The 16580-nt window shown below is 45.3% G+C and overlaps 2 protein-coding genes across 3 annotated transcripts; both read right to left on the bottom strand.

Moving 5' to 3' along the window:
• Nucleotides 1-378: 378 nt before the first annotated feature.
• Nucleotides 379-2848, bottom strand: LOC143528401 (C2 calcium-dependent domain-containing protein 4C). 2 transcript variants are annotated; one of them, XM_077024116.1, is made up of 2 exons: nucleotides 2725-2848; nucleotides 379-1678 (listed from the first exon to the last, which is right to left on the bottom strand). In XM_077024116.1, the coding sequence occupies exon 2, from the start codon at nucleotides 1636-1638 to the stop codon at nucleotides 379-381; it is 1260 nt and encodes a 419-aa protein (XP_076880231.1). In that variant the 5' UTR covers nucleotides 1639-1678; nucleotides 2725-2848. The 2 variants fall into 2 exon arrangements, with proteins under 2 accessions (XP_076880231.1, XP_076880230.1); XM_077024115.1 differs by lacking the exon at nucleotides 2725-2848 and adding an exon at nucleotides 2673-2710.
• Nucleotides 2849-6510: 3662 nt separating this feature from the next.
• cdc34a (cell division cycle 34 homolog (S. cerevisiae) a) lies at nucleotides 6511-15545 on the bottom strand. The gene is made up of 5 exons (XM_077024503.1): nucleotides 14616-15545; nucleotides 9330-9416; nucleotides 8999-9096; nucleotides 8507-8641; nucleotides 6511-8307 (listed from the first exon to the last, which is right to left on the bottom strand). Exons 1-5 carry the CDS (start codon nucleotides 14793-14795, stop codon nucleotides 8088-8090), a joined length of 720 nt encoding a protein of 239 aa, XP_076880618.1. The 5' UTR covers nucleotides 14796-15545; the 3' UTR covers nucleotides 6511-8087.
• Between the last annotated feature and the right edge of the window lie 1035 nt (nucleotides 15546-16580).

Genomic DNA, 16580 nt, shown 5'->3' with positions numbered 1-16580 from the left:
GTGATCAAAGCAAACATTTGCATCTGCAGACTGGGTCACTGAGTGATTTCAAAGCTACGGGGTTCCCAAGGGGAAAAAAAATACTAACAAACAAGTTTTTACCGTCAAAAGGCAAATGCTGTCTGCACATATACACGTACAAATAAATACAAATCAAAATACATGAATTGTATCTCCTATCCACAACATAGGCCTACTCTAATTTAAACATACTTACTGTTAATACTAAGCTCTAGAGTGTCATGGTAGTTATGAGTTATGAAGTAGATATGTGACTGTCCAATTAAGTGCTAGCAGATGCTATATGGAAACAGGAATTTTACATTATACTTATATTAGCTCACTAATAACCCCCCACCCCCCCACCCCCAAACAGGCTTAGAGCCCTGCCAGCAGCTTGCCCAAGGGCACCTCCCTCTCCCCCACCAAGCTGTCCCTTTTCAAACTAGTGCCCTTGTTCACCACCTTGATCTTCAGTGCCAGGGTTTTCGCCTGCACCGGGCTGATGGCGTCGAAGAAGAAGTCCTCGTTGAAGACGGGGTTGCGGCTGTTCTTGATGATGGTGCTCCTCTGCTTCTGCAGTTTGCCGGGGTTCAGGTAGAGCGACACGCAGCAGTTGATGCTCTTCGCGTCCACCGCCTGGTCGTACAGGTCCTCGGCGGCCAGGACACGCACGCGGAGACGCGCGGCGCCGGCGTCGTAGTCGGCACAGAGGCGCACGGCGCCGCCCTTGTGGAGACCCACCGTGTGCTCCCGACGCCTCTCGCGGGCATGCGCGTGGCCGGGCGGGCCGGAGCCGAGCGGACGGTGGACGCGCCTGGGCACACTGGGGCTGGGCTCGGCCGAGCTGCACTCGTCCGTGGAGAGGGAGCTGTGGCGCGCGAACGTCTTCTTGGCCCTCACCACCTTGGCCTGGGTCTCGTGCGTGAAGATCTTGAGCAGGGAGGCGGAGCGGGACAGGAGGGGCGAGCTGAAGGGCGAGGACTCCGCCGAGGAGCACGTGTCACTCTCGCCGCCGCTGAAGTAGCGGTACGGGTTGATGTGCGACGTGTTGAGGTCCATCGGGTTCAGGTGGTTGCCTTCGGCGCAGCTCCTCGCCTGAGTCTTCCGCGGCGCGCCGGGCGAGGTGACCGGGCTCGTATGGTCGGAGTGGAACAGGGACTCCTTCCGTCGGGTGTGGGGGCTCTCCATCAACGTGGCAAAGCCGTAGGAGGTCTGAGTCTTTGGGATGTACGGCAGGGACATGGCCGTCTGGGACTGAGGGTCGGCGTTGGTGTCTCCAGCAACAACGTCATCCGCGCTCTCGATCTGGATGACGTGGCGGTTGGCGGCCCTCAGAAGGTTCTTAGTGTCACCCGCCAGCTTGCTGACCAGACGGGGGCTGCGGGGGGCGCTCTCCGCTTTCGTGCCGATGGTCTGCTCAGACGCCGACGGACGCAGGCTGTCTTTGGGCTTCACGTCCAGCGACTCAGCCTCTATGGGGCAGCTGACAAGTTTGGGGGGGATGAAGAAGTCTGGGATCTTGTCAGGGGTGAGAACGTTGCTGTAGGCAGGTGCCTTGTCCTGTCTGTCACCCGCCTCTCCCTGACGGGCCACGTTGTTTTCCACCGAGCTTCGGATTTTGTCCAGAACCCACATGATTTTTCTGGGAGTAACCCACTGATGGACAGTTTGGTGTCTGAAAATCAGAGACCGTGGTTACTTAGCATTTGCATATGACACACGGACGTAGTTTTGGGGGGGGACGGGGGGGACATGTCCCCCCCACTTTTTCAAAAGCCGGTTTTGGTCCCCCCCAGTTTTTACAGTTAAAACCAAATATTTAAGTAGTGACGAAGTCATGTCCCCCCCACTTTTTAACGGTAAAAAAACCAATATTCAAATAGCGACAAATGTAGCACTAGGATCATGCAGCACCCCCCCCCCCCCCCCCCGCTTAACAGTTCGCCACCCCAGGTTGTGTCCCCCCCACTTATGAAATCAAAACTACGTCCATGATATGACATAACATACATATAAATCAGCATTTTCAGAAGAAAATGGTAAAAATCTGGGTAAATGCTTTCCTCTTTGAAAAGGTGATATTTAAGATAACCGTTTAAAGCGCCATGTACTGGACGTTTGATTACATTTTGTGGGAGGCAGTCCACAACAAATGAAGCAACAGGCAGTTCCGAGACCACAAAAACAATTCTCGAGATGTATTTCCAAACAGCGTGATCTGTTTATTCTTAGGGAATTGCTTAAGACAGAACGGTACTTTCAAACCACGCTGAAGTCTTTCCAAGAGCATCAAGCCAAATTGGACCGTTTGATTGACGCTCTCCAAGAGGGAAGCAAACGCAGAGGTATCGGCAGGACAGTAGTGAAACTAATACGCAAATTATTATAATTACGTTTAACGTTAACAACACAATGCCGATTTTTCCTTTGATGTAAACCGAATTTAGAAGACTTAAACTACCGTAAATCGAACGATGCGAATGTTTTTAAATAAATCTATTTGTAATGCAAACATTTCTCAGGCATCAAAACATTGCAGCTACAAAGAACAAGTGAAATGTCTTAATCCGAGTTACAAAGCTACAAAGTTGAGTTTTAAAAAGATTCAGTTAATCCTTTGATGAGGAATAAACTGCACAGACTTAACCAATTACCTAACAAAGACATACCGTGAATCACAGCGCGAATATAACACCTGTTGCATCGAAGTAGGTTACTTACTGTGAGATACGGAATTGGTATCTTTTTGTTTTTTTTGTTTGTTTGTTTGTTTTTTGCTTTAGCCCCTTAGCAACTTAACATTTCCTCAGTGGCTCATTTTGTGATGAAAATGAGCATCTTTGCCTCCGGGCGCGCGCGACTTAACGTACCAAGAGCGCATCTTGCCTTTTTATAATCCCCATCAGTAGCGCTAGGGGACCGGACCAATGAGAGGCACCGGTGCGCCTCCACAGCCAGCCGTCAGAATTTGAGATCGATTACTGCAGACCTCCAAGAAACCAACAGGTTATTCTAGGTGTCAAGAACAGGTTATGGCTTACATATGAATGTACTTTGAAAAAGTATGTATTTTTTTCCCCAGAATGTCATACATAAATGGAGTATATTACATTAAATATAAATTAAAAACATGCATGTGGTATAAAATGTTATTTATTTATTTTTATTTACATGTATGCTTGTCAGAAACAGCATAATGCTTTTATCGTGAGCTAATTCTGAAATGGAAAATTTGTAGCTACAGGGATTCTGCTTGATAAGGACATCCAGTCATCTCACAATCTGTTCTCTGGCCCTGGAGACTTTTACAGGTCATATCTTTATCAACAAATAAACTTTAACAAAATAAACAAAAAAATAATCAAACACAAAAGCCCCACAATTGAGAGCCTGAGGGAAATTGAACTACCGCTTGAAAAGACAGGGGGGGGAACTAAACCCTTTTGTTGCCCAACAGAAACTACAGTTGGAGCACATGTGTGTGTTTGCTTTTGTGTGTTTAAATACTCTGAAACATGGCTGTGAAATCAACCGTCTCAACAAAGCATAACAATGACTATTAAAGAAAGCACTGTGAACTCAGCTGAAGATCATGGCTGTGATTCTGTGCATAACCATAGTGCAAGTCTCTTTAGACTTTTACAGAGGATACCGAGGATCATTCATTGCACAATGAGGACTGGAAACACTTTAATGGTTTCCACCGCTCAATAAGTCCATACAATATGAAAATCGTATTCCATATGACCCATTTCTGATCATTTAGATGTGCTTTTAGCATCGTTATTTATCTCTTCCTGAAGATGAGCTTCCATAAAGGACTCTGACATACAGTATGTCACGTTCATCTTCCTGTCAAAAGCCCTCCTGTTACATATTCACTAAATTGAACATCATAAATTGAACAATAAAAAGTCCATAAGATTATGGTGTCAGGCTACTTAAAATTGTGTACATTTCAGCCTAAATTTCAGCCTGGCCTCAGAAAGCTGAAGGCAAAACTGTTTCCCTCCACAACGTCCATTACTATGAATGTTCTGAGATACGGTCTACAGTCTTATTAAGAACTGAATTTACATGCCAGTCATTTAAGCATATTGAGAGGCAGCATTGAAAAATAAACAAGTCAACACGAGCCAAGTCCAGCACAAGAGTCACGTGTCCAGGGACGGCAAATCACTGGCCTCCTTCTCTAAACAGGCTGCGTGTGTCTCGGCACTTCAGCCTTTGTTAGAAATGTGAGTCACACAAAAATGATTTAATGGCTGCTACTTCGAGGTTTGAACACACACACTGATACAGTATGACGCCTATCACGCAGATAACAATTAACAGTCTATTGCAACGAGGAAAGGACTCATCAAATGGATGTTCACATAGTGAAATGTCAAGAGAGCTCTCGGAAGTCACACCGATGACAGCCAAAACAGGACAACATAGACCTGATCAGGAATAAGGGGGAAATGAGTTTGACCTGATGCAATTATCCTGAGGCACAGCGGTGCGCCTACACGTACAACACGAACATGTGAACGTCGTGTTCCGCCCAGTAATGCATGGAAGCATGTTTAAACTGGGTCATAAGCTTTAGGCTCCTGAATAAAAACGTCACTCATTTCACAGTTAGGTTTATTGTTACCCCCCCCCCCACACACACACACACACACACACAACTTGTTTCCTTGGCAACTGACTCCCCATACCCCGTTGTGGGGCGTGCAGCCTGCCAAACCCAAGCAGTCGTGGACCGCCTGACCCTCTGGATCCGAGCGGACTGGAGGACGAGGCCAGGGAGTTTATTCCTGAGGCCATGTCAGGAAGCTCCGGGCCTGCAGTGTGGTGAAGGATTGCAGCGACATCCTTCTAGCCTTACGGAGGCCTGGGAAGAAGACATTCGTCTTAGATCTCATTCCTCCGCAATGAAATATGCAGCACCAAATTGTCTTCACAGGCCTCGTCTTAAAACAGAATGTCTGGCTCTGTAGCAGGTCAGGGCAGAGCTTAAAACCGCTGTATTTGTTTAGCTTTGAGCTCTAAACTCGTTGGCATGAAGTGGAATTATTGACCACTTTCCCACTGTTTAGTTCTGATAGTGGCAATAGGCCCTGTGGGCATTTAACTCTGTGCATTTACTGTCCCTTTGAATGCAGTAGACCTTAAAGTTGGGATTATCGTAGAAGTATTTCTGTGGAAAGATCCATTTCTGCTTGGAAAGCCCACAGGTTGCTGGAATGTAATGAAATGGAACACACGTTTTTTAAACAACATAGTAGATCCATGAGTCTTCCAAATAGATAATACAGGCCTGCATATTACCACAATTTAATGAGAGAGTGGTGGAGGTGATTTAGCCTTTACTTTATGAAGGATGTCATACTGCAAACTACACTGGGGAACGGAAGACTAACACAGAAGAAGACTTACCGTAGTATAATAAGGCAAGAGTGCCATCTAGTGGCAAACTGGCAAAATTGAAGTTAGGAATTCAGAGCAATATATAATAAATAAATAATTTGTATTTTTTTTATATTCATGATAAATATTTTGGATGTATATAGTGTATAGCCATAGGTATTTAGGCGTTATCATTTAGACATTTCAAAAACCTTACATAACTTATATTTCATGTAGACAATAGACACTTGAAACAGGATAATACAATCACCACACTTTAGGAAGTGAAATTGAGGAATGAAACACGTTGGAGCTCTGAAACACCAGAAGCTATGCCCACAATTTTGAGGTGCTCAGTTCAGGGCAGATCTGTGCGTTAAATTGTGATTTCTTTGATCGTTTGCAATTGTTTTACATACATTCACATACAAGCGTCATGTGTTTGCAGTTACTTTTAAAGTGCTTTATATATAGAGGGGAAGTAAATGTTGTGGTACAGTACACAAGATTTCCAGGGAAACGGGCCATTTCCCATTCATCATGAGCTGTGAGTGTTTCTGGGGTTTTATGAGATGGAACCAGTTTACATTAGAAAAAGTAAACGTTTAAATCACAATATTCACTCCATTCTAAAGTTCTGGGAAGTGTAAATTAGTTATTTTTCCTTAAGCCTCCAAATTTACTTGTTGTCATGGTAACTGGCAATGCACATACATCACTAATGTAGCTAAAGTCCATTAGCATTAAAATGCCTCGCCTCTAGAGGAGAAATTGTGCGTTCATTTATGCAATCAGAAATCCTTCTCTCGGTCTCTCGCAAAACTTCCAACAGATAATCTGTTGACCTTGATCATTGGAGAAACTAAGACAAATGGTTAATTTTCTAATCACACTGATAATATTTCAACTGTTAGAATAAAACAATACTACAAGCCATAAGACAATCAAAATCATAGGACTTTTCACTCAAAAACTGAATTTCTTCTAATTGATTCTTGAAATTAAGCCGATTTATTCTTGACCCCTACTAAAATATTTTTTAAATAGGGAATTGAGGTGAACACAATTTTAAACAGCTACCACCACTGCATTCACACCAGTAATGCTACGCAATTGCAATAAAGATCTTTATTCTGATTTAAATAGATTTACATAAGAAAAAAAAAGATAGAAAATACAAAGAACACGAGAACAATCCACATACGTATGACAATCCCCAAACAGAAGAAACCATCATACCTGCAAAAACTTTTTTTCCATGAGAGTGAATGATATTTCCCCTACATTCAACCGTCATGGTGCTCAGAAACGTCTGAAGACACTGCATGCAGAGCATCTTGCAAAGAAGGGCTTCACACTCTCACACGCTGCACACGGCGCGAGTGTCCCCCCCATTTGCCCAGCTGCCTGCCGTAGCACGCTAGGGGTTTGCAACAGGAACCGGCTACAACCGACTACCAGGCTTATTTAGGACTCACTGCGTTTTCTTTGGACAAGAGCCATACAGTGTCCAGATCTGTAAACAGTGTGATGGCTTGACATCTGATTATTCTGGTTGGAGGTTTTTAATTGGATGGTTTGGTTCCCAAATATTGAGCTCCTACATATGAGCCATCGGGGAAGTTTGGGATCAACTCTTAAAATAAACTTGTGCAGCAAACACAACCTTTAAACCACAGCTCATAATCAACGTGTTGGGGAATTAAAGCCCCAGACCGTCCCAGTAAAGGCTGCTAGTGATTTAAAATAACTGATGCAACAGTGTAGGGTTTTATACCAAGTGAACCCCCACACAGTAAAACCAGGCTATGAGCCCACACTACTGAACTAATAAAAGGCAGACTCAACGTAAATGAATCAAAGACATTTGCTTTCCTCCAGTAATTTTCAATAATTTCAAGCAAGCTTGCAATGCACTTGAGACCCTGTTTACATTGGGGTGAGATTTCCTCTGCCTTTAGCTCTTAGATGTGTGCATGTGTGCGTTTGCATATTTACCTTAGACGTGCGTTTGTGTTACAAACGTTCACAGGTTGAGCACTTGCACAGGGATTTATAGTGTACACACTTGCATTCATTCATAAACACAGATGCACAGTGAGGTGTAGTGACACAGCGGCACTGACACCCACACAGAGCTGAAATGCATCTGCTGGAAGGAATTACTCGTTTTGTTATTAAAGAGAAGGAGCCCTGAGTCTTTGGTCCTGCCTATGATTTCGTTGATGTCGAGGCCAGTACCACTGACATTGCTGATTAGTACATACACAGGATTAGAAAGCTAGCTACAAGAACGCACCACACAAGGCCAAGTTACTTCCAACCAAACCACATACGGGAGGCGGGGTCACGGGATTTAAATCTGACCGAGCAGCTTTCATTGGTTAAGAGCGACAGGAAGGAACACTTAAAGTAGATATGCAGGAATGGAGAGGGTGCATAGAGGTGATGTCTTGGTTATAGTTCAGATGAGACAACACACTACCCAACAACCCAAAACAAAACAGACACAAGATTGTCGTTTATGGGGACTGTGGAGTTGTATTCTTGTGTCATGTTCTTAAAAAATCCCAGCAAATAAGAAAACGTTAGATTAAAAGAACAAGGAAAAGAAATCTAAACAAAACAACTTTGTTTTCTGAATGGGTTTAAAAGCATGGGTCAGAGTTCAGGTCGGTAGTGCACTGGGGTCATGAGTCCTCGGCCCCGGAGTCGTCATCGTCATAGCAACAGTCGTCTGCCTCGTCGTCCTCCTCCTCTTCCAATTCCTCGTCGTCATAGTACTCGTAGAAGAGGGTGGAGCCCTCGTCAGGGGGCGTGGCACGTGTGCGGACGCAGTACTCCGCTAGAGTGGTGGGAACTTTCACCCCTTCACGCTCAGCATCAGCTTTGGTGGCTAGAACTTGTTTCCTACACACACACACACACACACACACACACACATATATATATGTATATAGATATATAGCAGGTTTAGCAGGTTGAGGAGTCAAACAGTGTGCAAAGACAGTGATGTCTGTTACAGTGCAGTTTGGGTTGAACGGTGGGTGAGTAGGTGTGGTCTCCACCCCCATTGGGCGTTGTGGGCGGGGCTCAGTCTCCAGCCAACCTGATGATGTCGGCATACTCGCGGTCCCGCCCCTTGCTGTCCCTCCACTTGCGGTACATGACGGAGGCATCCACGTTGGCCGGGGAGAAGGTGTTGGGCTCATTCAGCAGAGAGATCACACTGAGCAGGATGGTCCTGTGGAGAGAGAGGGCCAGAGTTTAGACACGCCCCCCTGAATGAAATGTCAATGAAAAAGTCTCATGTTACTTTTTCTAAGATAAAGAGAGACAAAACATGACTGACAACATTGCTGATTATGAAATAAGCTGAATTATATGGACTGTGGACAAATTGTCAAAAGGAAAATAAACCACTAGACAACAAGTGAAATGTAGATGAGTGCATTTTACCAACGTTTAAGCCCAGAAAAAAATGGTAACCACTGTATATGTAATTGTAATCTTTCAGATTTCAGGTGAGAAATGACTGAAGGAAGCGTCACTTGAACTATTTGTGAAGTCTACGGATAGGAGAGTGTACGAATGTGTGTACCTGACATTTTGGGTGGGGTTCCACCTCTCTGAGGGCAGCTCTCCACTTTGGGGGTCATCTACTGGAGGGTGCAGGATAGAAATACACACATCTCCATTCTACAAACACACACACACACACACACACACACACACACACACACACACACACACACACACACACACACTTCCATTACACCTTCCTAACATCAACATCCTATTCATCTTTCTTCAGTAGTGAAGACAGCAGAGGTGTTCAAACAGTAAGGCAGCGAGGCAGGAACGAATAGTGTGTCATGACGGGGGGGGGGGGGGGTGTTCAGTGTCCTGGCGTGGACACTGAGGGACTTTACCTCATAAATATTGGGGTGCCACATTTTGGTGAGGAACCTGAAGGTCGGAGGCGAGTACGGGTAGTCGACAGGGAATTTGATACGAGCCTGAAAACACAAGTGAACACATTCAGTAATGAAGGAGCCACAGTGACAGACACAGTGACCCCAGCAGCCACAGTGACCCCCCCCCCCCCCCCCCCCCCACCCCCACTGGGAAGGACAGGGGGAGGTTGCCCGTCTGAATTCGTAGTAACAGCATGTGAGCTTGGGTAGGACTCCGTTCAAACTGCTCATCCAGCTCCAAAGCATTCTGGGGAAAAAATAAACCACCAACCAGAGGCATAAGAACCAAATGGTGGCTATTCGTTCAGGGGACGAGGCAAACACCGCAGCCCACAGAGTCATTATCTCAAACCCAAATGAGACAAATATTAAAACCTTAGTAAAAGAAGTAAACCAGAAACACTTCCCAGATACACACAAATGTGAGCAGTTAGGGGCTCTTTATTGACACCACTGAATCAAATAAGGGGTTGAGTCATTCCAGCTTATATATCTGCTCCTACAATATTCAGTGTCTTTAAAACACCACAGGCACCACATGCAACCACACTGGCATCCTTGCAAGGAGATGACTTGGTGTGATTTCTGGAATAAAGCCACTGCATATATTCCATCAGAGCTACTTTAGTAAGTGCGGAGGTTTAGGAGACCTTCATCTCCACTCTCATCTACATACAACACAAGCAAAGGCACTTCAGTGATGACCACAGTGATGTCGGTCCTGCTTTCTTAAATGTCACACGTATATATAGTTTGATACGCCTCCCATAAACACCTTCAACTGTGTAGTCTTCGTAGCCTCTGGTGACGGAGATCCATTTTGCGGTGTATTCCTCCTCCACCAGTACAAGGACAAAGTCCTGACAGACAGCCTGGCACCGTGACACGCGTGTGCTGAACATCAGATCTTTCAATAAAGCAAGAACACATTCACACGCAGGCAGTCAAGGACAACGCACAGACAAGTTCGCTCTCACACACACACACAAGCTATTTGACTCCTGTAAGCTGACCAGTGTAGTGTAACATTTAGTCCAGCGGAAGCATTGCTCCCCCTGGGTGTAGAAGAGCTCTCTGCTCTCTCTGGGTGAAGCCAGTGGCCTACAAGGCTCTTCAGAGTCCCAGCTGGGCACAGTGCTCATCCCAAAGGTTCATGAAATAAGGGCAACTATACAATGCAGAGAGCAGGACCTTAGCTGGCAGAAGCCCTGTGTATGTGTGTGTGTGTGTGTGTGTGTGTGTGTGTGTGTGTGTAGGGGGGGATAGATGGGGGTTAATAGGCCACAGCAGCAGCAACAACAACTTCAAAACAGGACACCACCTTTCCATGACATAACAGGAACAGAGGTTCAGTGGAAAGACCCACGGCTGAGCAGAGACTAAACCAGCTGAGGACTACGGTCATTCTTCAAAACTGCCCAGACACGTCCGTAGTTACCAACACCCTTCATAGATGTATGACGATTCAAACGCTGAGGTGAAAGCTCTCTAAAAGCCCCCCAGCTCTGGCTTCCCCTCACTGAGCATGCTGGAACTGAGCCCTTTGCCTTTAATGTTTAAAGACACTGGGGTACAAATCAGGAGTGATTTTGTCTAGAGTTACCTGGCAGCATTCATGACAATGTTGACACGGCACCACTGTGGTGAAACAATCCCCCAAACACCCACAACCCACTAGTGCTTCTCTGCCCGCGATCAGCCTGCGTTCCTGATGTGCAAAAGGGGTTTAAAGGGCTCCGGGGGCTGGATCCCTGCAGCACAGAACCCCGAGAGACCTCAAGACCACGGCAGGCACCGCCACAGGTGGAGGCCCCCGCGTGTGGGCCCCCCACACCTCGCGCTCCCACCCCCCTTACACACTGCCCCTCTCGGGCTCCTGGCAAGCTCATTTACTGCTTAATTGCAGCAAGGGTTAAATGTAACTTTCTATGCTCTTTTTAAAATGTTGTTAGAGGCTATGAGAAGGGTCAACAAAAGGCAGGCCCCGCCCCCTGGCCCCGCCTCCAGGCGCCACCCCCGAGAAAATGCGGCCTCCACTCAGCATTCCCCACATGCCGCACACTTTACGCTGTTGTTTTGCTAGACAGCCTCACACAGGAAACCTGGCGCTAACTGTCTAAAAGCAAAAAGAATCATCTGTTTGAATTCCGTCCTTGACGTAGAGCTGTGCTGGATGAACCAGGCCAGAAACATTAAAGCAACAGGGAGAGATGCCTGGAGCCGATTCATCTGTAATGCCCTTGAAAAGCCACAGATTTTCCTCAGTCTTGAGACATTAACATCCCCCACCCCCGTCAAGAGACATGAAAGAAGATGGAGAACGAGTCTGAGGGAGAGACGAAAGCAAGAGAGATTTGGAGACAGAACAGGTAAAGGAGGTCGTCTCAGTCTCCTGGAACAATCTGTACCCTTCTCCTGGACCTCACTCAGCACAGAGCTTACTAATGAGATTTTCTTTAAACACCCTGAAATGTGCAAGCAGAGAAGAAAGAGAAATAGAATTAGAAAGCTAGTTAAAAAGTTCTTCACACTCAACACGTCTTCAGTTAAGGCTGCAGTACACAGAGAGATCATTTGCTGACGTTTTGCCTTCCCCCTAAAAACAGCAAGTTTCTGCCCTGGGGAACTCAAGTGCTGGTATGACATTATAAAGAAAACGTACGTCTGCCATGTTCCTGAGCACACAGCTAGTTTGAGAAGGAAGGTGTAAAGTAAAATGCCACGTAGCATTACTTTTAAGAGTTTCACTTGCAACTTCTGACCATCGCAAGTTTCACCAATCACATACTAGTATCTGCAGGAAAAAGTGTGAGGCACACCCATCATTTTGTCAGTAACAGAGTCCGGTCCAACTATTATGCAAACAAACATGAAAGGTCCCCCCCCCCCAAAATAACAAACACACCACACCGCCGCTGGCTGTTGAGGCGATACGAGTAAGACGTCCCCGCTGTGCTTCTGACTCGCGGGAAGACGCAGACTGAGGTGAGGTCAGCTCCCAGGGTTGTGGCTGTAGACACCTGCCTTTTCCTCTCTGATGCCACTCTTAGGATCTGGACGCAGGGAGACAGAGAGCCTCTCCGGTCCATACTCTCCACGCAGGATCAGCTTTCCTCAACACCACCCCATCGCCCCAGAGGACGAAACCCGAGCCCCACTGTCCGGCCGACCAGTCCGGCTCACATCACCCAGGAGGGGGGGGGGTGTCATGCATGCGTGGTCCCCGGGCCCAAGACGCTGCTCTGGTACCAAACATGCCAGCTGACTCACCTGCCACTTGTAACACCGCAAATCTCTCACGGCACAAACAAACACATTTTTATAACAAGCTGACGCTCACTAGATGTTTTTGGTTTTCACGCTATTGTGGCGACACCCTAGAGACTTCGGTGTGTGCTACACCCAGAAGATCAGCAGTTTCTGAAATATTCAAACCAGCCTGTCTGGCACCAACCACCATGCCACGGTCAAAAGCATTCAGGTCACATTCTTCTCCATTTTGTTTGCTGTGAACATTAACTGAAGCTTGTTTGTGTAAAAAATCTCTCTCACCCACACACACACAAACACACTTCTAAACACCCCCCCCCCCCCAAAAAAAAAGTCTGAAAGCATGATAAAATCTCTTCTAGATTTGTGCTAACCACTATTTTACAGGCCCCAGCATATACTTCCATGCTGAAGTATAAGATGATGTCAGGGCATCACTTTGTCCTGCCTGACAGTACCGGACTTACAGTACCATGCTGACAGTTGTACTAGTACAGGTGCACAATAGCATCCCAGCTATTTCTGGCTTTGCCGTCTTCACATTGCCAAAAGGTTAACCATCTTAGCTGCCAGTCCATTGAAAAGAACCACGACATACACTATAAAACCTCCTTACATAGATTCAGAAAGCCACAGGGGGCAGCTAACATTACACTTCAGTCCTTTATCCTCATGATCCGAGAGAACAAATCAGGGCAGAAAGGTGATGAACACAAGTGTGAACACACGGTTCTGTACCCGGTGCATTCAGGTGTCTTTTAGGGGATTCTGTTCATTTAGAGTGGCAACAAGCCAACTGAATCAGATTGTGGCTACTTATCCAAGCACAAAAGACCGTTCATGAATAAATGAAACAAACTATCCATGTTCATTTTACACCATTGATAACACAGCAAGGTTATGGGAGAACCCGAGTCAAACTGAAGATACAGACGGAGAGGGGAGACGATGAGAGACATCTGGACTGAGCTACAGAACAAACATGAACAGCAATCTTAGTTATCATCGCATAATATTTCATATTCGTAAATAGAAAGAAATTTAGGAGGTGGTAAGGCTGGATAACAACCGTATTTACCCCACTTCCTTTACGGTGACTTAGACGTGGGGTTGGAGATCCATGGACAGTCGTTACCTCAGGTCTTGGTACTTTGGGGAAACCAATGAAGTGTTACAGTAAAACTTGTAATCAAGAAACCCTTTTTAGTGGGAGGGACACGGTTGCGCCCAGTTGATTTAGCCTAGCTCCTAATCCTGAGGAAATATATATTAATAATAATTTAAACAAGAAAATATAAATTACTTCACTTGCGTTGAATGAAAACCAGTAAAACTGCCTTGAATGATTAATGATGTCAGTGCCTTAGGGAGAATGAAGGGTACGTTTAAGTAATCAAACACTTTGGTCCAATATGGTCCAGTATGGTCCAGTATGGTCCATTGTTTGAAGCGTGCCGAGTTTAACACCGAGAAATGCATAACTGACACCTGCACGATTTCATTTACATGGTGTTGCGGTTACTAGCCCCAATACATTAAAACATGGGTTCAATGTTACATTTTGTGCTTAAATTGTGTAACTATCACACAACCGCGTATACAGTATAGACAACAAACGGAGGACAATGAAGAGGAGACCCAGGGAGTGAGGTGAAGGCACAACACAGGGACCCAAAAGGGCACATATATTAGCTGAGCAAGTCCAAGATGCTCAAGTTTGAGCTGAAAGGTCCCCAGCTAAACGCTGCAGAGGAGATAGATGGGTCAACGGTGTCGTTTTGGCCCGGCTGTGTTGGCAGAGGCTGAATGCGACCGGAACAAAGCTAGTAACGCCACAAGCAATGGAGACAAAACGGAGCTGCTTTCTTCAAGGTGGCCATCCTGCTCAAAGACATGAAGATGAAGTACCCAGAGCACTAACCAAAGGTAAAGTAAGAGCCACGCTGTCAAACGAATCGGCTACGGACTCACCTTAAAATAACCGCCCTCATAATGTGTGTTAGGGGGTCCAAAGATCGCTACTTCCCAGTTGTACAAGTCCGACTCGTCCACTAAAGTTATTTTGAAGCCCTCGACGGGCTCGTCTTGAAGACTTTTCATCTCAAGCATCAAAGCCTTTTGTGAACTCGCAACATGTCCATGGTGAGCCATTTTCAGGGAAACCTAACTGGATAAACCTACACAAGATATACTCGAGTCTGTGTGTGTGGGGAGAGAGAAACAACTATATTCTTCCTTTCAACTTTGGTCAAATGTGGCTAGTGTCATAGGTAATAATCCGTGTGTATTGGGCTTGTGGTCTGTCCACCACTGCGGGTCCAGTCGGTCCTCTTTCCAGTGCTCCCAACACAAACCCAACCAGGCCAGTTAAATCACTCCGTGACAACTTCCAGTCCCAGGCTGGTAATGGCTGCACCTCCTCTGGAGGGTTTGTCGCTGTCGCGAGGTCGCTAGCTCGGTAATTTGAGCGACTTTGTTCCGTCGTGAAGCAGTCGAGTGGCCACCGTTGAACGTCCGCGAGTAATAAAGTAAGTGAAGGCGGTAACACCAGTGTCCCAGCGGGAGGTTAGCGCAGGAGACACCCGATAACACACCCCGGTCTTCTCACTCCTTCACAGCAGCTGCCTTCACACTCACGTCCCCTGCAACGAGAGTTAGCGACCAATGGAGAGGCAACCTCTCAGCCTGGGACCTGGATAAATACATTATACATTACTCCCTCCCTCCACTTTTTCAACTTTCACAATCCTGACTACAAATATCACAGCTCTTAATTTGATTTTTGTCATCAAGCTCCACGGGAAATCTCATGCAAACATGTCACTCAGTGTTTTAAAGGGTTTTGCCTTTAACGTGCCATGGTGCTTTTGAACCAAACAAACCACGGCCAAGTCTGAGGTATATTAAAGCGTCACCATTTCCATCCTAGTTTATTCCTGGTGGGAAACGTCATTTCTAAATTAACCTTTCATGTCTAAAATAGTTGTAATATAGAATACTGGACACAACATAAATGAAAAGGAAAGGCATGACTTCGAAGTGTGAATTTATTGGTACATTAACTTCACACCCACTCGCTCAGGCACACACAGACACAGCCTAAGCTTATGTTTTTCATAATTCTTTAGCATGAACCTCTTAATTAAAGGGAACATATATAGTAAATTATTGGTCATTCTCTTCAGTCATTTATTCTTGAAACATTTTTGTACATCATACAGTCAGAAAATACATAGTGAAGGAGTCGGACAGTACCTTCAAAGAGCATTGGGAGTATACTGAATGATACAAGCAAAACCCAGCAAGATCTGCACTACAATTTGCCAGGAGGAAAATCTTGGAGGAAGTAGGCTGCTTCACTTCAGCTGTGTGCAACAGCTGGTTACTCACGTTCATTTGGACATCACTATCTCAGCATCTTTGACACCAACAAAACCACCCCTTCTACCTTATTAAACGCAAAGTGTAATTTCTAAAATCATCCCAGGGCTTTGTTTTTAACACATAAAAATGCATGATACCATCAAAGGGGAAGTAGCATTAATGAAGCTAACTTTTACTGAATGTTCTGTATATATATATATTTATATATAAAATAAAACTAGAAAGTGTAACAATGAAGGAATGATAGGGAGATTTTTTTTATGCATGTGTCTGTATAAGACAAAAGTAACCAAAAATGTATACATTCCTACTCATGCAAGGTATAAATTCCAAATCAACTTTACACAGAAAATATTAATCTTCAGATTTTTTAAAATAATAATTACAGTTGCTTCTCTCAGTATCTTGTGGTTTACCCTGTGTTCATAGGGATGACGGTCATCCATGAACAAGATGTCTAATGAAAGTTGCATTCACATGCTCGGTAATAAATAAAACAGGCACCGTATGCTTTTAGACAGACCACATTTGGAAATCTGAACAATACCTTGT

The sequence above is a fragment of the Brachyhypopomus gauderio genome, chromosome 12 (assembly GCF_052324685.1).
Source record: "Brachyhypopomus gauderio isolate BG-103 chromosome 12, BGAUD_0.2, whole genome shotgun sequence".
Lineage (NCBI taxonomy): Eukaryota > Metazoa > Chordata > Actinopteri > Gymnotiformes > Hypopomidae > Brachyhypopomus > Brachyhypopomus gauderio.
The sequence above is the reverse complement of the archived record's forward strand: the minus strand, read 5'-3'. Positions and strand labels throughout refer to the sequence as shown.